The sequence below is a fragment of the Micrasema longulum genome, unplaced genomic scaffold (genome assembly GCF_059751315.1).
Source record: "Micrasema longulum isolate JH-2025_06_02 unplaced genomic scaffold, ASM5975131v1 h1tg000147l, whole genome shotgun sequence".
NCBI lineage: Eukaryota > Metazoa > Arthropoda > Insecta > Trichoptera > Brachycentridae > Micrasema > Micrasema longulum.
The window spans coordinates 791,677-818,491 of NW_028277353.1; the positions used below are offsets into that span (position 1 = coordinate 791,677).

Below are 26,815 nucleotides of genomic sequence, written 5' to 3' on the forward strand. Positions count from 1 at the left end.
TAAAAGCGTTCAAGTGTTTTACATACATCAGTTTCAATAAAATGGATAATCAATGTTTTTCAATAAAACAGAAATCCATTTGCTGAGCAATTATGTAACCAGATATTCAACTGGTTGTAGACAGTACCTTAATATGTACATATCACATTCAAAACAAAATAAAATTAATTAAAATTAGTTTTGAGTATCTAATTTATATCCAGTATTTTAATTATTTTAAGTGTTGTATTTTGTAATTTATTTTTTATAATTATGATAGTATAATTAGGTATATCATAATAAATTTCATAGGTAATACTGTACTAAAGTATAATAAATTATTAATTTATACTGTTTCACAAAATGCTTTGTTATGAAAGTGGATATTTTCAAAAAAAAAATTTTAACCGGTATAAATTGATTTTCAAATGGTTTTTTCTATTGATATGTTTTATTAATTTTATAATGATTTAATTGATGGTAAAATGTTTTAAGACTTCGTTGTAAGAATGCATAAATTCCCAAATACATTAAATTAATCACCATTGTGGTTACAATATATATTTTAATAACAGCTCATTATATTATAACAAGCTATCATATATTATTAAGAAATAGTTTTTTTTACTATGGATAAAAGTGTTTTTTTTTTCTAATATTTTAAATAGTCAATTAATTCATATAGAACATTTTACTTGATTGCATTATCATTATAGAAGACATGCCCAAAAGACCATTAGATATTTAGAACCTGATTTTTATTATATTGTATCAAAATAATATTTAAAACTACACACAATTGTCAAGTAAAATTAACCAATGGAAAAATTATCGAAGAAAATTTTCGAATAGAAATTAAATTACAACTGACCCATATTGTTATTATTTTATTTAATCTCGGGGCTTCGATTACAAATTCTATCTTCATCGGTACCTATATATCGAGACGGTATAAACTAACATCGATATTTATGTATGAAAATGTGTATGTTTGTATGAAAATTTAAAGTATCTTCGTTAGTAACCTGTAATTGAACATGTTTAGAAAAAAAACTAATCATATTCTATTTTTCATACAGAAAACTTAATTTTACTTTGTAGATAAATTTTAACTTCCTATTAGAATATGGACCCAGATGTACATTAGAAAACCTCACATTCTTCTTAATAATCCTATTACAAAATGGTATTACCTACAATAAACAGCCATTTGAAGGGTACATGGCTAAAACGGACTCATTGCATGTTTTCGAGATATTAATGTCAATTATTCTCCTGAACAAAATGTGACTTCCTGTCCTATAAATTTTAAGAATTGAACATAGGGTTTTAAAATTGTACGAATTAAACATAGGGCAACGATCTCATTTTTGTCAGTTGAAGAAAGGCATTTAAAAAAAAAATATAAAGTAGACGTTTTTGTTTGTTTTATTAATTACATCAATTGAAAATCAATTTTATTAAATAAATGAACCCAGTGTCCAACAAATAAGGTTTTTTTCTTTTTTTTTTTGCTTTCTTGTAAAATTTATTATCTGTTAGTGTTTCTGTTTTTACCGTGCACCCTTCATTTGATATTTTATATTTCCTGTAGTAATTTTGAATGCTAATCTCCTTTCAATTGAAGAGTAATTGTAGTTTAATTTTCGGCACTAACCCTCCCATATTTTACACACAATTCTACAATTTATTTCTAGATCTCAAATTTCACTTCTAGTTTTAAAATTCAGCCAATTAAGAAAACTTATGCACAAATAATGTAGCACGCATATATTATATAATCCATATTATACATATGTACACATTTCATTTATGATAATTAGTCATAATTGAGTAATGTTTATTTATAGTTGGGTAAATATTAATTTATAAATCATTTGTAGGAATCAAACTGTTTACTGTAAAAAACTGTGTAAATGGCTCGGATTAATAAAAAATATTATTAGTGTTATGCCTATAAGGTATTATTGTTTGTGATTTACTGTATTTTTATTTTTATTTAAGTCCTATTTCTAGCATACAAAAAACATATAGAATTAAAAAAACAACTTTGGACAAATTTAGAAAAAAAAAATTAAAAGTTTAAAAAAATTTGTATATATGTGTTATTCATGTGTATATTTTAAAAATTATTATGTACGTGCATGTGCATTGAAATACTAAAATAATTATTCGCCAAGGTTTTGAAACTTTATGACTCATACACAATAATTTTAGGTATTGAAAATAATATTTTTAGTTTGCAAGTTCGGTTTAATTTTATCAATTTAAAAAAAATTAGGTATTGATTAAAAACTTGTGTATAAATTTTCACTTAAATATTGAGAAGGTTTTAAACAATACATTGTTTAAAAAATTATTAGGTGTAAGATACATAATTATTTTTTGACTTAATTTTTGTTAGATAATAATATTATGTACATACAAATAATTACAATAGTTTTTTTTATTTTTCAACTAATATAAATTTCTAGAATATTACAATTGTTATATACCAGGTTACAGTCATAACTTGAATATTATTTTAAATACATAATCATTATATTTCAATTTTTACCTTATGCAACCATTGACGTGAATAAACTAAATTTGTAAATATATAAGTATTTAAATAAAAATAAACCGTTTAGATAAACAAAATGTTTTATTTCAAAACACAAAGGATTTCAAGGTTAATACAATATAATATATTGAGGTTTTTGTACAAATCAATTAGAAAAAAAGTATTTTATTTTATTTTACAAAAACTCTCAAATACAAATACCACGGGTATGTTAATTCAAATACTTTCATTATCATGTCGTACATATATTTGCACCAAGGTTTCCACTACATCATTTCCCTGATTCCATAAACGACATGATAGTGTTAATAACATGTTTTCATCTAAAAATAAAAATAAATATTTACTGCCATGTATTCTATTGTACTCCTCCAGTGTAAAATAAGAAGGATGCATTTACTTCTAAACATTATTTGAGATGTCGACGGGAGATAGACAGGTTTGATTTGAATTAAACTTACAATTTAGGCTTGCTATCTGAATAGCAACCAAAGGCAAGTGTTGGTTTGATTGTGTTGTATAAGGAAAATAGAAAACATCAATACCCTGAAACAAAATTACATAGAATGATTGTTAATAAACTTTACTACAGTTAGACGAGTTAAAAAAAAGCACTGAGATGGTACTTGTACCATCTCAGTGCTTTTTTTAGGTAGGTAAGTTTTAATCATATTTACATATAATATCAATAGATATAATAATGTTTAATTTAATTTAGTTTCTTAAAGTTCACCAGTTAATACAGATACTAACTAACCTGACTAGGAAAATAATTAATGCTCTGAAGATTATCTTTATCCCATAAATTGTAGCCCTCGCACGATATCCATAATTTCTGTAAAATTTAAGTACAAATCAAATAAGTCATTACAGCTATCGATTTGCACAGTGAGTTTTTCTGGGTTGCATAATTGCAATGTGTCGTTCCCACTCTTTTCTGATGTTTTGGATCGCATTACAGTGTCAATTATCAGGGTTAATTTAATATTGAATTATTTGGGATTATTAAAAACTAGTTATAAATAACTGTTGAAAATAAATTAAACTGTAATAGTAGAGCAGGGATCAAACCTCACCACTAATATGGTTCTTCTGATAATAAAACAATTCAACTTTTCTCATATCTAACTTTCAATGATTACATATTACATTTTTGGATGATACTAGGTAATACGAGTATATATATATAAAAATATTGCATATTAATCAGTAAAATTGCTAAACTATTCTCCCAACTACCAAGTTTGACCCAATTGGGATGAAATATTTTCAATATCATTTCATATTTTCTTCAAGCAGACAACGATTGGACCCATTATCTTCATGAATAGAAAGTTGTTTGTACCGATATTATTTCAGTAAATAAATAAATAGTTTACTTCCAAAGTAAAATCAAAAAGATACCTTCGAGTTTTCTCTTTTAATTAGAGACTTAATATCATCGGGCATATCAGCTGGTAGATTGGAATCTTTAGTGTAGGGTTTTGGTACCCAATCCAGTTTTTTATTTAATTTGACATAAATACATGGAGAACCAGATGTATATCCATATGGGTGTTTTCCACATACATCCAACGAGGACACATCAAATTCACAAGCTTTATTCTCACGTAATGCCCTCATAGAAACCTCAAAGCTTGGTGCAGTTACTATAAAAAACTATCTCATTTTGCATGACAAATTGTAAGCATATATTTATATCTAATAAATATGTACAAATTTATATTATTTTAAAAATCTGAGCATTATGAATTGGAATGTTCACTAATGAAACAAAATAAATTGATGTGGGATGTTACAGTCGGATTGTAATTTTAGCTGGATCACATATTGGCTAATCAAATTACAAAACAGCTCTGTATTGTAAAAGGGCCAATCGACTATTACCCGTATTGCATTTTAGCTGAATGCTACACGCCACATTAAACAGTATATTTTTTCATTCATTCCGGCTGACCAAACTGTCAGCCATAATGTTTATTATGTAAAAGAAGCTATAGTTTGCCCATAGTTTCGGGTGAAAAATGAACATCCACTAAATACTACAGGAGAAAAAATATGACTTGACGAATTTAGCTGATGAGTATTACCTTATTATTAAGAAGAAAATACCCGAAGACCCAACGGTGCGTGTAATACCTACGGAACAGATTTTTTTTTTTGATGTCTGGCCCTTTTACAATGCGAACTGTTTTGTAATTTGGCTAACCAATTATATATTCCGACTAAAGTGGTAATCCGGCTGCTACAAATAAGAAAATAGTTAAATACCTGAACAGTTACTTCCTTGGCATTCATACATGGATTCTTTTTTTTTCCTAGCACTTCTACAGTCCTCAACATTATCTGCTTTATAAACTGTGTAGGAAAATAAATGAATCAATGATTTAATATTAGGTAAGTTATTTGAATCTACAAATTTCAAACATCTTTTTGTGTTATTATGAAAATTATATTAGTGCACTTACCTAAACACTGTTCGTACCATTTATATGCCGATGATTTGCAATTGTATATTCATTTCGAGCCCGTCGACATTGTTGAAACACAAAGAGTAATGTCACTTGCACTCGACCATATCTCTTCATGGACAAAAAAACATAGACTTCTCATAAATCCAACAAAAGCCCAAATTGTACTTGTTGGTAGTAAACAAATGTATTCAAAGGTGAATTTTTCCACACTTCCTCTTTTCAAAATAGATGGTACAGAAATTCCATTCATGACTTCAGTCAAAAACTTAGGTATTATCATTCATAAGCATTTAGAGTGGCACGATCAGGTTAACGAAGTTAGTCGTAAACTTTATAGCAGTTTGCACTCACTTAAAAGATTACAGAATTTCTTGCCAATTAATGTTAAGCAAACATTAGTCCAGAGCTTACTTCTTCCACTCCTTGACTACGCGGATGTATGTTATCCAGATGCTAACTCTGAATTGCTTGATAAGTTAGAACGATTGCAGAATATTTGTATTTGTTATATCTTTAATCTTCGCAAATTTGACCACATAACCGAGTATCGCACGCAACTACACTGGCTCAGTATCAGGCATAGAAGAAACATTCACATTCTATCACTTCTTCACAATATTTTAAATAATCCCACTTCGCCTGTTTATCTGAGAGAGCTCATCCAACCTCTTTCACAACACGGACTATCTCTTCGTTCTAGTAACGAGAGAACCCTTTTAATCCCTGTCATCGCTCTAATTTTTTTGCCTCCTCTTTCACAGTAGTAGCCGCTCGATTGTGGAATAATCTACCCACTAATGTTAGAGACGCCCCTTCTTTATTTACATTTAAGTCAAGATTGAAATGTCACTATCTAAATATTTAAATTGTTCCTTTATCCTTCTTCTTTCCTTCCCATCCCCTCTCCTCTCTTCATAGTATAGTGTTATTTTTTTTTATATTTATATTTATTTTTGTTAATCTTTGCTTTTAATTTTTGTATAAAATTGTAAGATTCAATATGTCCATGTATTTATAATTTTCTCAAACTGAACGGTTTGGGTAGGTAGGAAGAAATTGCCTTAAGGCAATATGCCCGCCCTTATATGTATATTTATTGTATATGTATATAAAGTGTCAAATAAATAAATAAACACAGAATAAATAATTATGTATTTCATGATTATTTTCATGCCATGTAATTGACAATTTTCTTGTAAAAATTTAGTATAAAAGATTTACTAAACTCAATAATTTTCTCAGGGATTTTTACGACACATATTGACTTAAGCAAACGAATAGACTCTCTTTGACTTAGTGCTGGAACATGTCATCCGCAGAACATTAATCGATACTGGCTCCCATATATGTTTCAAGAGTAGTCAGATAGTTGGATATGCAGATGACCTAAATATAGTTGGAAAATTTTTAACAGCTGTCGAGGAAATCTTCTATCCTCTGGAAAACACTGCACGCGATGTGGACTTGAGAGTGAATGAAAATAAAACAAAGTTTATCACTCCGAAACCCATCCAGAGCAAGAGGTAAGGTAAGAGGGAGGAGGTACAGTTCACAGATAATTACTCCTTTGAGGCAGTCAACCAGTTCACGTACTTGGGCTCTCTTCTCACGAAATGTAATTAGGAAACTTACAGGAAATTATTATTTAGTTACTAGTTACTAGTTAATTACTTAATTAGGAAAACGACAGTAATGTCCGCTGAGACGCTGGACATATTTGAAAGGAGAGTTCTTCACCGAATCTGTGGTCCCATGAAAGATGGAGAAGAGTGGCGCATTAGGCAAAATGCCAAATTGTTCAGCATATATGAAGCCCCTAATATCTTGGAGATAAGCTGGACACGTACAAAGAATGCCTGATGGGCGAGTAACTAAGAAAGTCAAAACTGGACATCCAGAAGGTAAAAGAAGGATTGGAAGACCCAAACTGAGGTGGGAGGATAACGTAAAAATAGATACAGCACAGCTTCTACAAGTTGCAAATCGGAAAATGGGTGCTGAGGACAGGCGGAGTTTGAGGCAAAAGATGAAGGAGGCCAAGGCTCGATTTGGGCTGTAGCGCCATCGAAGAAGAAAAGATCTCATGCACTGTTTTACACACTCAGAAGCCGTATAAATGCAACTTAGAATTCACCCATCAAAAGGGCAATTCGCTTGCTGAATATGGCTTCTGCGGAAAATATTTTTCTGTACATATCAGCAGTTTAGCAGCTATCTGCTTTTTATTCATTAACTTCTAACTTATATTTACATTCTGCATTATGTGATGGGTTAAATAACCCGTAAAGTAATGCAGACTACAATTGTCAAACAAATAATAATGTTTAATGAAGATAATGAAAAAAAGTAGTACGTGGAAACATTTTTTTAGTTTAAAAACACGTGGATATTTATTTCATATTTGAATATTTTAAGCTAACTGTAAATTTTAGTACAATACATAAAATAATAAATTTGTATTAATACATACCTGATAGTTTTTTGTCTATTAGACTAGTATATTTTGTATATCTTGCTTTGTCCGATGTATAATACCATATCAATGGAGACTTTAAACAGAGCAAAGGAAAAACAGAAAGCGCTAAAAAATTTAATAGAACATGAATATTTATTTATTTTTCTTATTTTTATTTACTTTGAAAATGGTACTAAACTTACTAGTGTCCGGGTTGATGCTCAGAATAGGCTTCCCTTTAGTTTCCATAATTTCAAAAATAATTAACAGCATTAAGGAGAATATTGCAAGCAAAATGAAAATAAACATTATATAATAAAGCAATAGGAGTCCTGTAATAAAAAATTTACAGATTGAAAAAAACGAATTAAATATTCGGCCTAATGGTGTACTGGTCAGTGTGTTTGCCTACCATGCAAGAGATCTTGGATTCGATTCCCGACATGGTTGACATGAAAATATTTATTTAAAAATGTGCTTTCGAACTAAAATATTTCATAGTCCCTGGACTTGCACCTGAAGCGTAAGACTGATAATCTTACCTTCATGTAACAAAAAATGATCAATATATGCTGCGATTGGTGTACCAATGCAGTATCCTATGCACCATTAGGTGCGGAAAGGGAATGATGATGATAGTGAAAAATATTAAATGAAATAATAAAATATTATTTTAAAATAAATATTAAAATTATGATGATGATAGATAAGAATAATCTTGATAGTGGTCGCCGGAAGTTTCGGTTTAGGTTTTGGCCTTTAAAACAAGTTTTGGCGGCAGTTTCGGTTTTGACGAAAAATTAACCGAAACTTCGGCTCAGCTGACACCTACAATCGGAATGTGTCAGATTATGTTTGGCTGTTTGCATTTTATGGCTCGTGACTCAGCCGATTTTGTGATTTGTTGACTATAGTTCTAAGATCTTTCATATTTGTATTTTTGTAATTCCTTTAAAGCGAATAATTTAAAGTTCCTATGGTGCAGTATAGTATATTATATGTACAACACAATAGCGAACCAAAAAGCGCTAAAAAAAAAAACAAATTTACTTATAAAATTTAAGCCTTCTATTTTATTGTGTATTTTATGTAACACTTATTTTTATGAACTTGCAAGTAATAATAACAACAATAAAAACACATCATTTTGGGTGTTTAGAAGTAACTTTAGTTTTGGTTTCAGCCGAAATTCAGTTTCAGTTTCGATGCAAATCTTGTTTCGGTCGGTCACTAAATCTTAATAGTTTTAATCAATATTTTTTATTCACACTGAGCAAACTTTTATGAAGTGATAAAAATTAACAAAATAGCAAAAGTGCATTAGTAATGGGGAATAACCCCTTAATAGATTTATTGTGAATTAAAACTGGTCAGGGCCAGAAACCAAATTTATATTCACACATAATATGCTAAGTAAATAAATCTCTTAGCATAAACAGCAAACCTTCATAGGCACGTGCACAGAAATATGGTGAGTTTTCATGAAAACGCCAATATTTTTAATTCATACAAAACAACAACACTATCCAAAATTGTATACACCAAATAAATAAAATATTAATTTTATTTCTTACCCCAACTCTTCTTATCTCTCTTACAGAATGTTTTATCTTTTTTGCTGTAACAGAAGTTACAACAACGCCTGCAGAAATTCTGATCGTCTTCTTCATCTATATACTGTTCATTTGAGTGTGCACTTATTTCCATTTCTGGCACTTCACATAAGACACCAAAATATGAAACGGTTAAATTGTTATAAAATTATAGATACAATTATTACCAAAAACCCACTCTTGTAACGTTATGAATAAATTTTAAAAATAGAATTTCCGTCTTGAAAATATAGAGAAAGGTAGTACTTGCTTAATAATTTAAGCTGTTATTCTTCTTCTTCCTCCTGGTCAACACTCCTAGTCCCCATTCTGTTATTAATAACAGAAAAACAACAATACACATTTTTCAGAGTTTTATTTTCATTTTTGCACTTTCATATGAAAATTGAAACTTTATAGTAAATACAATTGTCCTAAGCTCAACAAAATAAAAAATATTTCGACTTAGGTATCCAATATGCCAACATCCCTAGTAAGGGAAGTTAATTCCAGTCAGGGGCCTACTGCCACTATGCCAACATTCTGTGGTACAATGTACAACGACGTCGGGGCACTAACTCTGCGCCCCCTAGAACATAAAATCATAAACTGTGGTGGAGTAAAGAATAATGTTTCTAATCACAAAATAAAAGACATTTTAATAAGGCTGGTATATATTTTCTACACGATATAAAGCAACATTTGAACATTTACATTACAAATAATAAATGATTTTAGCCCAAGGCAATATTTGCCAAGATCTACAATATGTGAACAATAACGCTACTCGAATGTAACAGTTTATATATATGTATTTAACAACACAGAAGGAAGATAAATATTAATATAATATCCAATTAGAAACAATGTCGAAACATTTATCAATAAATAATTTGCACAGAGCTAAACCTTCAGCTAGTGAAACATTGACACGCTAAGCTTAACAATTATAAGGAAATATTTGTACACCTTACTTGCGAATCAAGAATAATATTTATGAAGTGACACAACACCTATAATTCTGTACTGTAACACACAATATTATATGAAAAGGTGGATGCAGTGAGGGAAAGATTGATCGGCAGAACGAGCGGTAGCTAAATGGGTTCTAGAAGTCCCGCGATGGGAACAAATACATAACAGAAACACAAATAAAGACTAGACTGTACACTGTAAATAAAATGAAATGACCCTTAACTGAGGGAACTTACACATCTATTCGGCCACTTTCCTTAGCGAGCGCATGGAAAGGGCTCTTAACACAGTTTTTTACTATATACCGGTGCTGCCACTAAGAGGCACAGACGACTCGTCCTAACAAAATGTGTAAATATATAATATTTACACTAAACAACATAACCTAACATCGGGGTATATAATGGTTTTAGTACAAATTGTGGAAAACTGCAGTTTAGGAAGGAGCATACAATATACATCCATTACAATTTATTTTCCTTATAGCTACTGTTAAAAAATAAACGATTACTCGTAACATTTAGTAGATACTGAGAATATCATTAAGCATAAGTTATACACTGCACTGGAGCAATTTTGATTTTTCAAACACTTATAAACAACAGTTTTAGGAATGAAAATCTATTTTTACACATTATACTCGTAGAGTTAAATAGTTTTTATTCACAATCTACAAGGTAACACACACTAAGGTTACATGATACAGCCAAACCTGGATTAGTTTCCCTAATCAATCTGTTCCGATATGTACTTGCTCTGAATATATAAGAGACTTTACGTAAATTAGACCGGCAGACAGCCTTATGCAATACTCCAATCTTCGATTCATACGCATACAATGTTAACAGGAAAGGGTTTATAACCCACGCATTAAAGTAAGAGACATACATCAAAGTATTATCATAATATAATTTTAAACACTATTTAAATCTGATGGGATGATTATATTACCAAAAATATTATATTTTGAATTCAAATAATATAAAATAACAAAAGAACTGCCAATTTAGATTATTCTAAATAGATCAATATGTAAAAATAGACATCAATAATAACAGTGGTAAAATAAGACAAACAAAACAACTAGTATTTTATCCGATAATAATTTATAAGAATTATTTGTATATTACTCAATCGATCAAATTTTCAAATCCCACAATAGATTTTAAATGCTCAAAATTTATTATTAAAACAAATACTCGTATATTAGAACGTAAAATATAATTTTTAGGTTAAATAACTTAATTGTATTCCATAATAATATTCCTAATATTAAAAGGATATAAAAATCACTCTTCCCAGTCACAGTTCTCAATACTAAATATGTAATTATGTTGTAGATGAGTATTGCACTACGTATGAAAATGAAAAGATAGGTTTACAATACTAAAATATAAACATACATGTATTGTCACGGAGTCTTCTTTTGCGGATTTGGCCATTAGTATAAAAAATCAACTAAACAAAATGTTTTATCAAATAAATATTTCGATGTTTATAATGAATTATACAATCAAAATCTAACCTAGTGTGGGATCATTGGATATACATTTATTTTTTATATGCAAGTGTGTATAAAATATGCTTACAAAAATACATAATATAATCCTTATGGAAAGAATAGTAAATTGAAAATTATTTTTAATACGGCTATTAAAAAAAATCAACACATAAGTTCTAAATAACAGATAAATCTATTTACAAACTTGAATGAACAATGTTTTGTTTTGTAAATGTTGTAAAAATTTGTTTTATTTTATTTACAGCCACTAGATTTTTAATGTATTTATATTTCCAAATATCATAGTAGAAATTATGAGGACATAACAATACCAAATTGAATAAAATTTGCGCAATAATAATGCATATTTTAATATTGTATTTTTAAAATTTTGTAAATAAAAAATAATTAAATTCAGAACCCACAAATTCTCGAGATTAATAAATAATTCAATAAACAAAATATTAGTATTTTAATGATACAAATCAGGGCAGCAAAAATGTAATCATGTGGCATACAATTCTTCACAGAAAATGATAAAAAATATACTACAAATAAATCAGATTGAATTACACATAACTGAGGAAACTATACAGAGGCTTGGAAATATTGACAGAAAAAATATATCCACATATAAGCAGAATAATGGCTCAATAAATTAATAATTCTTGAACATATACTTATAAATGATTCGTAAACTAGCTTTTCATTGGAATAGAAAAAGGACTACAAAACATAACATAGAGAATCTTAGAAAAGCTGTGCAAGTTTTACTAAATCCCACAGGTAAACAACTTTGGCATGACTTCACTGATAGGAAAACAATTCAATATCTCGTGTAACTAAACCTACTGCCGGTGGAAGAGATTTTTTGAGACACCTGTTTTGTATAACTAGTCTTAAATGTTTCATTTTAACAAAACCGGTTGCGGTCCTGTGACTAGTGTCGCGGACTCGCAGGTCAGAGGTCTGATGTTCGAATCCCACTCTACCCCAGCTTGATTATCTTTTTTTAATATTGGGTTATTTATAACTTGATGAAAATGCCCCAAAATGTTTAATATTAGGGTAAATCATAGGAACACTAATATTTCTTTTCTTACAAAAAGAATTTAGAAGATATTTTAAGTTGAATACATACGGAGTGATAAATCATACACGGAGTCAAAATTGTTAATGTCCACAATATTGAAAACACCATACCTAGTGGCAGTTATTATAATAAAATAATATTTATGGATGTGAAAAGACATTTATTTTTTAAAGCTTATTTTGAGTTAAGCTTTTAATGCTATAAACAATTTATCACAAATTGAAACTGTATGTGTATAATACATCCAGTCTCATAAGACTATACATACATATTTTACAGAAAAAAAAATTTTTTTTTTACTCAATAGTGAAATTTTTTTTTTCATAACAAAATTTACTCTGAAATTTATTGCAACAGAGATGGAGATTTTTTTTTAAAATCCAGCCTTGTCTACAAGCATTTGGAGATACTCAATATGTTGTTGAAAATTTATCTTTATTGAGAGTTAAATTGAGTTCAATCATTGAAATACTTGATAATTGTGTATTTACTACACATATTACTATAATATGTATACATATTCAGGAAACATGTTTAGTTTTTTTTTTATGTATTAAAATTTATAAACATTTTACAGCACTCAACACTTCCGTTTAAAGTTTTCAGGTTTAACAAAATTTTGAATTTTATTAATAACATTAAACGATAAATTTCTTTGCGAATAAATAAAATAATAACAATATGCTATATAAATTCAAATTCAAGGATAATATTTTTTTCAAGAATCAGAAAATAACATCTCAGAATAAATTGTCTCGTAAAGACAAGAAAAATAATGAAAATCTAATTTGTTCAGAATTGCAATGTTTTCTAGATAAAGCTTTAGAATGAAATAATATTTTGAGCTTCACAAAATCAATAATGATTTTTATTTAAACATATATGGCATTTATGATTTTTACAAATTGCTTATAATAAGGCCTAATAACTCTTACAAATGTAACACATCCTCAGGTGGGATTAGAAGGACACAAAGTCTTGTATAAATCACTATATTACGTAGATAACTGATAATACTTCATTTGATACTAGAACACAGGGGAGAGCAATAAAATTTGTCAATTTACAAACTAAACTTAGGCTCCGGCAAATCCGTAAACTTCTAATACACGAATCTCAAAGTCCCCACTCGGACACAGCGGGGGATTGTTGAAGGTTTGGCAGTGATCAGTTTTACCAAACCTTATGTTTTCATCCATCCATATTGCTTGTCCCCCTCTGAAAAAATACAATATGTAGAACAACATGAAATGGAAAACTTCAAGAATATTAGTTTATATGCAGTAAGCATAGAATTAAGAATAGTCCAGAAACTGCATACGCACATCAAACAGAAGGCAACTCAACTACTCATAAATGAGTAGGTTTACGTTTAGAAACAATGGTTTCTTTGTAGACGTCGCTCAGTACGCAACTCCTGATTCGAATTTAACCATGCCGTGTTGTGTCCTTTTAAAGTGTAGAAATACTACTAGGATCTTAAAGAAACAGGATGCAATCACATTTCATGTGTAATTATCAAATGAATGTGTTTGTCACAAATGCATTACTTAAAAATTGCTTTATTTTTTCATCTGTTAGATTGTCGAAGAAACAAAATGGAAATTTCGTTAGTGTTGCCAGGGTAGTAAATTATTTTACCCTACTTTGCTCATATAATAAGAGAAATAATGAAAATTGAACCTCGTATTAAACAACGCCGTGGTGGAAATTTGGCCGACATTATCTTTAAAACATAAAATATTATTTAACATGATATAAAAATATCAATTTTATGTAAAATAAAATTTGTTTTATATTTTAAGTTCAAAGTTCATAAATTCAATTACTTTTATTAAATGACCCTTTACTTATCTACTCTGTTGTGTCAATCAATGTTTCCGAGTGCACAATAAAATTTAATAAAAATTAGCAAATTATTTTGTTTTACCCTACATTTGTGTTATGGTTATATTCTTCGCGATCTGGCAATATTACTCGGTGACTTGAAGTATGCGCGCGGCGAAAGTGTGTCTAAGTGGGGGAATTATTGGACACAGTCCGATGTATTCAAATATGATTCTACGCTCCTTCTGGACTATTCTTAATTCTATGGCAGTAAGTTTTTTTTAGTATTGTAAGTGTAATAACCAAATATAAGAAAATAGGAGTTTATAAAACCTCTGAATAAGTTCATAAACATTTTACATTCTTGATTTTCAAAATATATTTTATTTTTCTCAGATTCAGTTGGTAAGCTTTATTGTAAGCATTATCTGTGTCTTTCCACAAAATCGAATATTTGATTCACTTAAGTCAAATTTACGTCCTGCAGCTCCGTTTCCATGCTTTTATCATACACACAATCTTTTCGTTTCAATGAATATCATAATATTGTCTGATTGTCAACATTTGAACGGTAATTAGGGACAATTTTTTTTTACAATTCTATCACAATTTCATAGTGGTTAATAGATAGGTACCATCAATTATAAAACGCACCACAAAGTCTTATAATCTAGAAAATACGACAGTTAGCTTTAGGAACTTAAAGGGGCGGCATTGAGATCCCACAAATACAGGGTGTACAGAGAGTGGTGCACTCACCCTCCGCCGACGGTGATCATCTTGGCATCGGCAGCCATGAAGAGCTCGGCGCCGTGGCCCACCCTGTCGGAGCCCTCAGCACAGCCCACCCATGGGTACTTGGCCCTCTCGGGGTAGAGGGAGAACAGGAAGGTCTCCCCGGTGCCGAAGTACGCTTGCCGGTTACCACGCTCATCTCTCATGTTGCGCTCGTACCAGCGTGATGAGCAGTAAGCGCCAAACACCTTTAAAACAAAATAGATTAAAACATGATGAAAGAAAAACCTCAATAGATAGAACTTACGTTTATCAAAATTAATAGATTCATGTCTACAAATATGGATTTACACATCATCATGATCGTAGAACAATGACGCATGTGATTTTCTCCAAGTTTACACCAGAGCGGTTTAATTTTTTTTGTTGATACTTTATGTCGCAACTTGATAGATACAAAAGTATACCATTCGATACTTGTAAAAAAAATCTTTTTAAATGAATATAGTTACATAAAATGATACATGTTTTTTTTTCTATTACAATCTACTTTTGTATATTTAGTTTATCTTATAACTGTAACTTTCCAAAAAAGAGACTAGATCTTGTGCTTGAAGAGTTTTATATATTTAAATAATTTTTTTTTTAAACCTGGAATACAAATAATATATAACTTTATAATATATAACCTTAGAAGATCAAATTTAAAAGAAAGTTAAAGTCGCATTTTTTGCACATTGGTCTTTGTTATGATATGTATTTTTATAAAAATGGAATGTTTACTTTACGAAGCGTTGTTATTTTTTTATTGCAATAAAACATTGATCGAAAGTCAAGTGGGCACTGCAGGTGAAGTAAACCAACTGACAAAATAATCAAACTTTTATGTTCAATGTTTTAACCATGAGCTTTTTACCTATTTTTTAAAAAATAAATTGTTTTGATATTTTTAATTAACGTGGATGTACATAAAAAACTAGGAAAGGGGGTTTTGGATTATGTAATGTATTTATTTTAGATAGTTGTACAAATAAAATTGGAACACCTAGTTATGCCATAACCAATAAACAATATATGTATAAACAAAAAGAATTTCAAAAACAAAACATTGTTTGCTTCTAATACCCTCATGTATAGTATTTTTTCAAACTCAACACGGGACTTAAGTCCCATGGAGTTGGAACTTGCATCTCAATAAATGTAAATAAAAATATGTTGTGAATAAATAAATCGGGACATTTTTTAATTAGCATCATCCTGATACATATTTCCTTTATCCACAACAAATGTTGCATATGACAATGCATTGTTGCTCTGTGAGCATTTAGCACTGATAGGTTTGTCGATTTTGTGATCAAGCCACTTTATTTCGTCAGCTGATGCCCTTCACACATTCCAGTAAGAACTGTTTTAGGTTATTAGTATTTCTTCTGTAAAATATCGAATATCCCAAGAATCCTTTTTTTACAAATGGGTAGAAGTCTCTGTTTTGTGTTTTTAACCTTATAACATACTGTGGGAAAAAACTCCCCCGAGTCCTGTATTACTTTAGGTTAACCTTAGGTAACCTGAGGTTAGGAAATGATCGCCTGATAATCACAGCCTATCTTCATCTCATTAAAATTATATGGGTCTTTCTTAGTGATCTAATTAGATTACATCTCTTTCTGTCAAATGAATGTTTTATATATTTGTTTCAGGGTAGTCGATATTTTGATATTTTCAGAGATCCTGATAGACAAAATATTTCATTTCAAATTATCTAATACACCTATACATGCGACACAAATATTTCCTTGTGTATTAGGATTTACTTGAAGATTACAAAAAATTCCCGAGGTATTAATTAATTAAGTGCAATTTGCAAGCCGGTTACATCACAGGAACGGGCGGGTAAATTAAGACTAAAATATTGTAAACAAATAAAACAAATTTCCTCTACAGCGGAGCAGTTTCACACAATAGTTAACTTCCAATAATAATAACAAATAAAAAGCGTACCTCATTGTTACATGTCTTGATCATTAGCAGGGTTGGTTCATGTTGTTCTACTCTCACGTAGAAGGTGGTCAAGGAACATCCATGTTCCTCCGTAGTGTACAGGAGTACCGGCTGATACATGGTGATCCTCACAGGAAGCCAAGACCACAGTGTGAAAAGCTGTACCAAACATGTTGGTTATAATATTGTTTAGAATGAATACTGTTATTAGGAACTGACCTATGTAACTATGATACAAATTCCAGTTTAATATTATAAAATATTTATTTTTCATCTTTGTCGGAATACAACATATACAAATAAAAAATATACTTTTAATAGCACCTCCGCTATAATTATATTTTATTGATCTGAAACAGATTCTTGAAGTCAACTCATTATCACGATCCCCGTGTTTAATTATCATCATCATCATCATCATCATTCCCCTTTCCGCATCCAGTGGTTAATATTTCACATCCACCCTGCCAAGAATCGAACCCAGGACCTCAAGAATTGCAGGCGAATGCACCAACCACTACACAACGAGGCGGATTTATCTCCACTCGATTTCCTTCTTCAGAATTTTTACCTGAGAGCAGCCATAGAGTCGAAAACTATCATCCGAGGTTCTGGTTCTATTACACATACAGAACTGTATTTTTCATCTGCCTGAACACAATATTTCACATATTATAAAAGGTATAACAGTGTAAAAAAACGACTCACTATTCTCAATGTAAGAGAAATCGCAAAGTTGAGTCCCAGCATTTTGATGTGAATATTGGATGCCACGATCATATATTATAATAAGTAATAATTATTGTATAATATTTTTAATAAATTTAAATATTTGCAAATATCGAAACTCACAGATAAGGAATTTCAGTCATTTTTATAGAACACAATCAACCTTTTCTAAAAAAATACAGGGTAGATTTAGTAAGATTTTGTGGTTGGTGGTAGAATTGCTTCTCAGTTTAAAAAGGAACAGCCATATAGCGGTGTGTTTAGGGTTTGTTCTGTTTAAACAGTTACTTGTTTTATCAGCCGGCCATTTGAGGTTCATTTGCGACTGACGCGTGTCTCGATTTTTTTTCAATACTGCACGTTTTTGCTCCTAAAATCGTCATTTGAGCGAGACAGACAATGCTTCATACCGATGAATTGTGCGTTAGAGGGAGAAGATAATATACATATTTCGGGCATTGCCGACGCATGCGCAGATTTGAATTTCAAACGAAATGTCACTTTGAACATGCGTAATGACATGATATTAGTACAAATTTAGTTAACTATAACGTGCGTATTATGTTGGGCGCATTTAGCGTTTCTAGTTCCGATGCGCGGGCTGTCATACTACTGCTCGTTTATCACGTCAGACCTATCATATTATTATAATATTATTGAACTTAATAATATACAAGTTGACAACATGTAAAAAATGCACCGCCAATGTTTTCGGTCAGGAGCCGCCAGTGCATAGTATACATAGTACATAAATATACATAGTACATAAATAAATGAATTATGAGGTGCAGTCATTAGTGTAACACATAATTTCAAAGAAGCAAAACAAAGAGACACAATAAAAATAAACAAAATAAAATCACACGTGTATTATTCAATTTACATTAAGTTATAAATACATTATAAACACGGTACATACTATGAAAAATAATGAAAAGACATTGTGAAGAATATTGTGAAGTGCTAAAAATTACTTAGGTGTCAGTAATCGAAAATAAGCAAACCTGACTGTGAAGATGTAAGGAACGAAGGCAGTCACCGGATACAACAGCTCTTGAGAATGGTAACCAAGAAGCGAGGTAAAAAGTGTCGGAGGTCTGTGGACATGATCATGCAATGACAAGCAATAAAAACACCGATAGTTACACTCCCACAAATCTGTTCATTAAAAAAAATTGTTACTATCTTTCCTTAAATCAGTTTAGAACTACTTTCACTTGATTCATGAGTAATTAATAGAATAGGCATATTTTTTTTAAGAATTGCGAAATCTTCAAAATTATTATTGGATTAGATTGAGTGAATCTAAGCAATTTATTTTAGATAAAGCAAACAAAGATTTTGATGAAGTTCTGTCCTCCGGTGCTCGTTCCTATCGTGATAGATAAGAGGTAATCAGATTTGTGGTTGCGTATAGGTACTAATCGGCAAAGTAATCCGAGGGGTTAATGAGAGATATACAATGTAAGTGTCTAGCAAGAAAACTATTTCGAGATGCAGAAATATTTACAGAATAACTAAGTCAAAAAGATCTAAATCAAGCTTAAAAATAAAAGCAATGTAGTGCATGTTTGTGTTCATCATCTCATGAATAAAACTAACGAAACTCCTAATTAAATGAAAACATACATATTTACAAATTATACATGTGGAAAACTATTTTAAAAGCCAAACTCTTCCTAGGGAAGTGATGACATGTGAACAGTGATGTAATATACGGCAAATCAAGTGGTCCTACGTATTCCGGAACTTACTTCCGCCTGTTGGAGGATGAGAGAATTGATGGAGTGGATTGGGAACACGCCCATAGCCAAACCTCGGGGGCCCGGAGAATGAGAGCCCTATCCAAGCAGCATGACAACAGACACTCATATCGCTATATTACCCGTTGTCATCTCTCCTCATCATTCATTTATAAACATATTCAGTTTTGTATATATTATATTTCATTGTGTAAAAGGTTTTTCTACATCATGTAGGGTCATTTTAAAACAGGTATATTGGAAAATTACATATTATTTCTATCCACCTCAACCACAATAATTATCCATTACTAAAAAATTACATACTTTTAAAATTATTTCTCTGATGCATCTCACCTAATACCTATGCTTTTGTAGATGTACAAAAAGTCAAAATTTGCTATGATAATCGAACGAAGGGTGAAAAACACACTTCCTATATCATATACAAGTTTTTTTAAAGAATTACATATCTGGTTTGTACGTTATGTACTATTATGAAAATGGTGTATTATTATGAACCTATTGCGGTGATATTAACACTCGATTAAAAATGAGACATAACAATTAGTTGTTAAGAAAATACAACAAATACAACCCAGGCAGTAAGATATATATATTTATACCAATACCATTTGTTTACACGTATCCTCAGACAACCTCTGTAAAACCAAGCAAATACCATATTCTCACTTCCCATAGTCTTAAAATAATTACTAAATTACCCAGTCGTTATACACCAGTATACCTCCCTCCACCCAGTACAATAATATATCGAAATAAAATATTTTTTTATTACTAAATCAATGTGAAAAAAAACTTTCGAGACATCAATCATCAAATAAACAGATTTTACGCTGTAAACAATAACATATCCCGACTTCAAAATTATTTAAAAATATGTTATAGTTGTGGAAAACCACAACGTTAAAGCTAAAAATTGATCAAATTACAACAATTTTGGAACAAAGATAGATTAGATTAAGTAACAGTGCAAATACTATAATATGTATAAATTTAAAATTTAATTTCAGTGTATTTTATTTGATGTTAGTAATATTACTATATTTTTCTAATGGAAGTAGAGTAAAAACTTGACATTTTAAAAAAAAAAAAAGTAATTGTACATATTGTAAAAACTAATGAATAAATAACCTTAATTCAATCATACCTCTCTAATGGTGAGAGTGTGCGACATCATCTGTATGTTGACTTGTGATTGGCTGGTGGGAAGGTTGTCTGTGGAGCGTGATCGTACGAGTTGGCGGGACCCGCTAAGGACTGAGCGAGACTTGAGCACCATCTCTGTCTTTATGAATACCCGAGATATGTACTGAGAGCTGTGTAAATGTGTTAAAAAAATTTATGTAAATAAGTTTCGGGAAAATAAACCATAAATCAAATAAAAATGTATAAAACCATGAGCCGAATTTTTGATAACATGCAATAATAGCACTGAAACTCATGCATAATCTCAAATAATTTTCTAAATACTGATAATTATTTAAGTCTTAAAAGTGACTTGATATGATTAAGTACACGAATATCAAAGTGACAAATGCCTGTTTTACAAAATAATTATTTTCAACAACCAATAATAAGTATGGATCAATATTATAACTGATTTTCACTTTTTAAAATTAGAAGTAGCAAATGTAAACCGGTGATAAAATTTGAAAGCACCAAAACAAGTAAGTAAGTAAATATGAGATGCAGAATGAACGGCATTATTTATGTTGCAAATCAATCTCAATCGAAGCCTTACAAAGTATGTCAGTAAATCAATGCATATACACTTTATTAAGAACATAATATATTTATGGCATTAGATACAATATAAAAATTTACAATTCTTTTGTGGAATTCTGTTGATTATTAGATAATGGGTTTTTATTTCCTAGGTCACATACCTGAGAGCCCTTATGTTGAAAGCAGTCCTAAGTAGTTTGGTAGGAGAGACGGGCAAATTTCGACAAAACTTGTTAAGTGCATTTTCCAATCCATGTTTAGTTGTCTCTTCCACCCATTCTGAGTTTTGGTTTGTGGAATTCTTGTGAAACAACATGATGATGGCCAATGCTACCCTGTACAGGACCTGTAATTATTCAGCAATTCAATTATTTTGATCAACACCTTTGAAACTTTAATATCAAATATTAAAAAATACAAAAATATCGTTGAAACATGTTTTTTTTAAGCGTATAAATGTTTAACTGCATATATCTAAAACAAAATCCGAGGAATAATTAAGTACATGCCAACTACAGACTATTACGCGGGGGTAATGCGGCGCGTCGCAGGCGACGGAGATCTGCCTGTCGCTCAGTTCTACCTTGGACAGCAAGAGAATTCTCCGTATGAATGCACAGGGTCCGTCAAAAATTAAAAAACACAGGTATACTTATCAAAATAATGAAAATGATCTAATATTAATGTTGTGACAGCGATACATAAACAAATATAAGACCGTATTTAATTACGATTTTTTTGTAAAAGCTGTGTAAGTGAACATTTTAGGGGAATATGTCAAATGAAGTACAGAGTAAAACTATGTAACTAGGCAGATACTCGTGAAACATTTCAATGAATTCCATTGAATAAGCGTGTATCAGCGACTTACATTATTGGTGACAGGTTACGTAGCAAAGTATAAGTGTGTAATAAAACAAAAAATAGTGAACTCAGAAAGAACATTTATTTTTTATCTTATTAAATAACTCAATTAAAAGCGTTGTGCCAAATTTCACAGCTTCACTACGTAAGAACAGCGAAATATTACGAGTTGATTTTTTAAAAATCTTTAAAACGCTCTCCTGTAAAATTTACTTTTTTTCAGTTACACAGCTGTAAGTAGGATGTGTCGAAACAACTGTATTCTATGAAACTTGCCTTAAAGGGTACAAAATTTTATTTACATTAAGTCCTGTGCTGAGTTGGGACAAACAATGTACTAAAGTAATCAATATTATACAAAACAAGAACATAATTTAAAAATAATACACAACACATCAATATAAAAAGAATAAACGACAACAAGCATATCAGTTACATGAAACAATCAACTCAAATAGTTAAAAAATCAACAAATGGAATGTATTTTATAACAGTCAATGACATGTCAATAACTCAAATAATTAAAAAATCATCAAGGAGTTTCCAACTCAAATCCCTCCACCCAAAAAAATCCAGTTCTAAATCCCTGCCTTGAAAATACATTTTCTCCTTGAGAACTGAATACACCCCAAAGTATTAGACACCCTCTTACAATAACAGAAATGTGTTATTTTTTCAAACCTGGGTGTAAACATATATGAATTTACAACTTTAATTTTGCCTTTTAGTCTGTTGTAGTGTAAAAATAAAAAATAATAGGAATTATTTGGACTTCTACCTATCTACGAATGATTTAAATGATTTCTATTGAGTAGATTCAAATGTGTATTTACCTTAATTCCTTCATGGAAGAAACAGTCCATGACCCTGACAAGGTGGGGGAAGGGCAGTCCAGAGAGGATCCACCACTCCCAGTCTGCGTACACTCTCTCGTGCCGGGGACCCATAGTACGGGAAAGGTGCGCCCAGGCTGTTTTCTGAACATCAAAAGAATTCATTAAAATACCTATAATTTTACGCACTTTTCTTTCTCTTCAATGGTTTAGGATCACAAGAGGCTAACTATTATAATGCTTTTTGAGCAAAGCTCAATTTCGTGAATTTCATAATCATATTTAGTCATAAAACAAAGTAGTCGTATTTCAAACACAAAAAATCTCCATCTTAGAACAGGCTGGGCCATGTTAGATGGAGACAAACCTAACCAGAGGACACTCCACACTCATGTTAAAATGCTCTAATGTTATATTGATTCCCTGGTAATAAATATGTATGCACAATAAATTTATAAATAATCAAATAATATTTATTAGAGACATAAGCTCTATTTCATATACGTATCAGTCATTATGAGATATTATTATTAAAACTTTCCCGAAAAGTGCTTTATTCTCCATCATACATCACTTTTTATTCTGTTTATCTAAAAACAGAGATTTTGCTGTGATCCCAAACCTCCGCATTATTAAAACAAATACAAAAAAAACCTGTGTTTTTTAGTACAAATAACTTTGATTAACAAAAACACAGGTTTGGAAAAAAATAATAATTTAGACACAACTTAACTTAAGCAGAAAAAATTACATTTTAAAAATTAAATTTATAAAATAAAAATCAGAAACCTTCCAAAAAATATTTGATATTTTTCAATACTATCAATACGAAGATATTTATTCTGTTAAATAAAGAAACATTTTTTTACCCGATACCTACTATATAAATATATTGCACAGCCATGAGGCTGATTTTGCTTTACAAAATTCAGTAGAAAACTGAAAATCACTATTTTTGAAGATATTTTTTTCATTTTTTTTATTCTTGCATCATCATCATAATCGTATGCCCTATCCACATAAAATGGTGCATACGGCACTCCAATAAAAAACCAAGTGTAGCGTATCTAGATCATCTGTCACACGAAGGTACGGTGATCAATCTTATGCTTCCGGGCCAGTCTAGGGACAGTGAAATATTTGTAATGGGTTGAATATATTTGGCCCTTGTTAAAGCCTTTGGTCTCGGGCCATCGCCCAAACCATAATTTGTGGGCATATATTAACTTGTCATACCTAAACGAGACCATTAACCCGACTCCCGAAGGTCAGTCACCTTCACAGTTCTCACTGGAGAAATTCTCATTCAGCGTGTCCACGTCGCTGGGTGGCATTTTCACTTCAGAATCCCGAAGTGTTTAGGTGGCTAAGTTTGGGTGAGGACCCAGAATTGCGGGGTATAACGCGATCCCTTTCCCAAGGCTACGGGTGAAGACCTCAACGGCTGTAATGGCAGAGATTAAGTGCATCAGTACAGCGGAACAGGCACGAATGTTCTCTCAGGCCACCCGGACATAATTCGGGCTATGGGCTATCCGAAGACAGCAGCGTCGGGCAGGGTGTCGTGTCGAGGATGGCAGCGAAGGAACAATAGTCAATGGCGGCTTCGAAGCCCCAGTTAGCAAGAGAATTTACTGTCTCGGCGTCAGGTGGGGATCGGCCGTAAAACAGAAACCAAACAACAAATCTCCTAGTCCGACTGTCCAAATGGGACATAAATGGGAAGAAGAAAAATGGTTGAAGGTATAGCTGAACAATAATTTTTCAATAATACGACAAATCAACTTGCATGAATATGATTTCATTATTATTTCAGCCAAGCAAATTTCGAAATTCATAATCAAAGCGCCTGAGTCAGGGATAATATATATTACAGATTCCTTGACATTAAGGAAAATTTGTGAAACATCAACAGGTTTATGGTTTTGCTGGTGGAATTTATAGTTGGTCATTCATCTTTAGTATGTAACAGCAGTAAAATGAACATCCAACTCATGCCATAAAACACAAACATCAAGGAAAAGTCTGCCCATAATGATAATAAGATGACTCATCTTTCTGAATTAAATTTTCATAGATGCAATCATAACCAGAGTAAATAAATAGTAAAACAAACTATATGAAAAATGAATATAGTTCATCTTTCTCGATTTTTTTTCTTTCCTATCTTTATTCACATCTCTGTGTCCCAGCGGATGAGAAAAAAAGATATGTATCCGTATGTGTATGTGAAATAAAAACAGAATCCTGGACGAGTGCTTTTAACTCAAATCGAGTGAAGATAAGTTTGCCTCGTAGTGCGGAGGTTGCTGCGTTCGCCTACCATGCTCGAGGTTTCAGATTCGATTCCCGGGAAGGTCGACATGAAATATTGATTAAAAAGGTAGCTCTACATTTCCAAGAAAAACTTCCTTTATAGTAGGGTAGTTTCAGACTGAAATAAATTGCCAAGCCTAGTTGTCCATTCCATTTCGGTCAACCGGCTCAAAAAACGTTTGGATGCTATTTTGAAGAAGAACAAAGACCAAAAGCAGTACACGAGATATAGGAGCATCAGCAAAGGCTGTCTGCCTATAACCAATAATACACAGCAATATTTCATGTTCCTGGACTGGCACCTGAAGCATAATGCTGACCACCGAATCACCTTTTTAGATATCCATAGAATCACCTTCTTGTGACAGATGATCGATATACACTATATTTAGTGTAGCAATACAGTGCCCTATGCATCATTGGGTGCGGACAGGGGTATGATGATTTACGTCATGCAACTTTTATTAATATTCATATAATTTTACCACTTAATTTTACTATTGTATTTGTTACTAATTGTTATTACATTTTGTTACACATAATATGTTTATTTTTTTATTCCTGGCAACCTGCAAATTTTATCATTGTTAATTTTATTTTATTACTAAGTATGCATTGTAATATACATAGAATTTTTTTACGATTTATGCTAGCTACAATTATTTCATGAAAAACTCGTTATTTTCCTAAAATAAATAAACTTTGTTGGCATAACTTGTCACATCCATTATAGTGAAATTTCAATAGGACGTGAAGTTAAAAATCAGGATTTCACACATCTGCAGATTTTGAAAATTCGGGATGATCTTACAAGTTTTATTAAAAATAAGTTCAATACTGCATAGAATCACTTTTGTAGAAAGCCTTTGAGGTATTTAATTATGAAAATGGCATTACATAAGTTATCCATTATAATAAGAGAAAACTACCTTATAATATTAACAGATATTATTTTGAGAATGTTCAAATCTTCGCAGATCAATACAGGGATTACAACCCTCTTAGGATTTCATCTAAAGAGAACAATATCTCAACAGAGACGGGGGAAACAACTCTGATAGATAACTCAACCGTGATATCTATATACAAATATAGTAAGATATAGAAAAATTTATCAAAGTAGAAACATTTTCTTGTAAGTTTGTTCTGAGAACAGCCACTTCTTTGTACGAAGGTTTATGTCATAAGGTGATGGATTATAGGCAAACAATACCATACTTCTCAGCAAACAATAGACATGAATTCAATAAATAGGTAGTGGTACCTACTTATGATTCTACGTATCTTTTTACATCCGTAAGTTAATTAATGTTAGTAAATATTAGTATTGAACCACTTACAGACTTTTTATGTCTACCGGTTTCGAGACTTACCCATAGCTTCATCA

The 26,815-nt window shown here is 31.0% G+C and overlaps 2 protein-coding genes across 14 annotated transcripts in view; both read right to left on the reverse strand.

Annotated features, from left to right (window-relative positions):
* Nucleotides 1-851: 851 nt before the first annotated feature.
* On the reverse strand, nt 852-9,287 carry LOC148284126 (sodium/potassium-transporting ATPase subunit beta-1-like). 4 transcript variants are annotated; one of them, XM_088242602.1, is made up of 8 exons: nt 9,046-9,287; nt 7,675-7,803; nt 7,487-7,597; nt 4,814-4,900; nt 3,947-4,191; nt 3,300-3,377; nt 3,004-3,088; nt 852-2,865 (listed from the first exon to the last, which is right to left on the reverse strand). In XM_088242602.1, exons 1-8 carry the CDS (start codon nt 9,176-9,178, stop codon nt 2,759-2,761), a joined length of 975 nt encoding a protein of 324 aa, XP_088098728.1. In that variant the 5' UTR covers nt 9,179-9,287; the 3' UTR covers nt 852-2,758. The 4 variants fall into 4 exon arrangements, 3 of the variants coding, with proteins under 3 accessions (XP_088098728.1, XP_088098729.1, XP_088098730.1); XM_088242603.1 differs by lacking the exon at nt 3,300-3,377; XR_015825398.1 differs by lacking the exon at nt 3,947-4,191 and having other exon boundaries at nt 2,815-2,865.
* Nucleotides 9,288-12,944: 3,657 nt separating this feature from the next.
* Nucleotides 12,945-26,815, reverse strand: part of sky (GTPase-activating protein skywalker) — a 100,563-nt gene continuing 86,692 nt past the window's right edge. For 2 of the 10 annotated variants that reach the window (XM_088242608.1, XM_088242605.1), the window contains 7 exons: nt 23,113-23,256; nt 21,577-21,761; nt 20,838-21,006; nt 18,929-19,021; nt 17,196-17,354; nt 15,219-15,442; nt 12,945-13,850 (listed from right to left, as the gene is read on the reverse strand). In XM_088242608.1, the coding sequence (XP_088098734.1) occupies nt 13,709-13,850; nt 15,219-15,442; nt 17,196-17,354; nt 18,929-19,021; nt 20,838-21,006; nt 21,577-21,761; nt 23,113-23,256 (1,116 nt within the window). In that variant the 3' untranslated portion in view covers nt 12,945-13,708. Of the gene's footprint in view, nt 13,851-15,218; nt 15,443-17,195; nt 17,355-18,928; nt 19,022-19,678; nt 19,766-20,298; nt 20,329-20,837; nt 21,007-21,576; nt 21,762-23,112; nt 23,257-26,815 lie in introns of those variants that run through there. The other 8 variants (XM_088242609.1, XM_088242606.1, XM_088242612.1 and 5 more) reach the window with 5 other exon arrangements.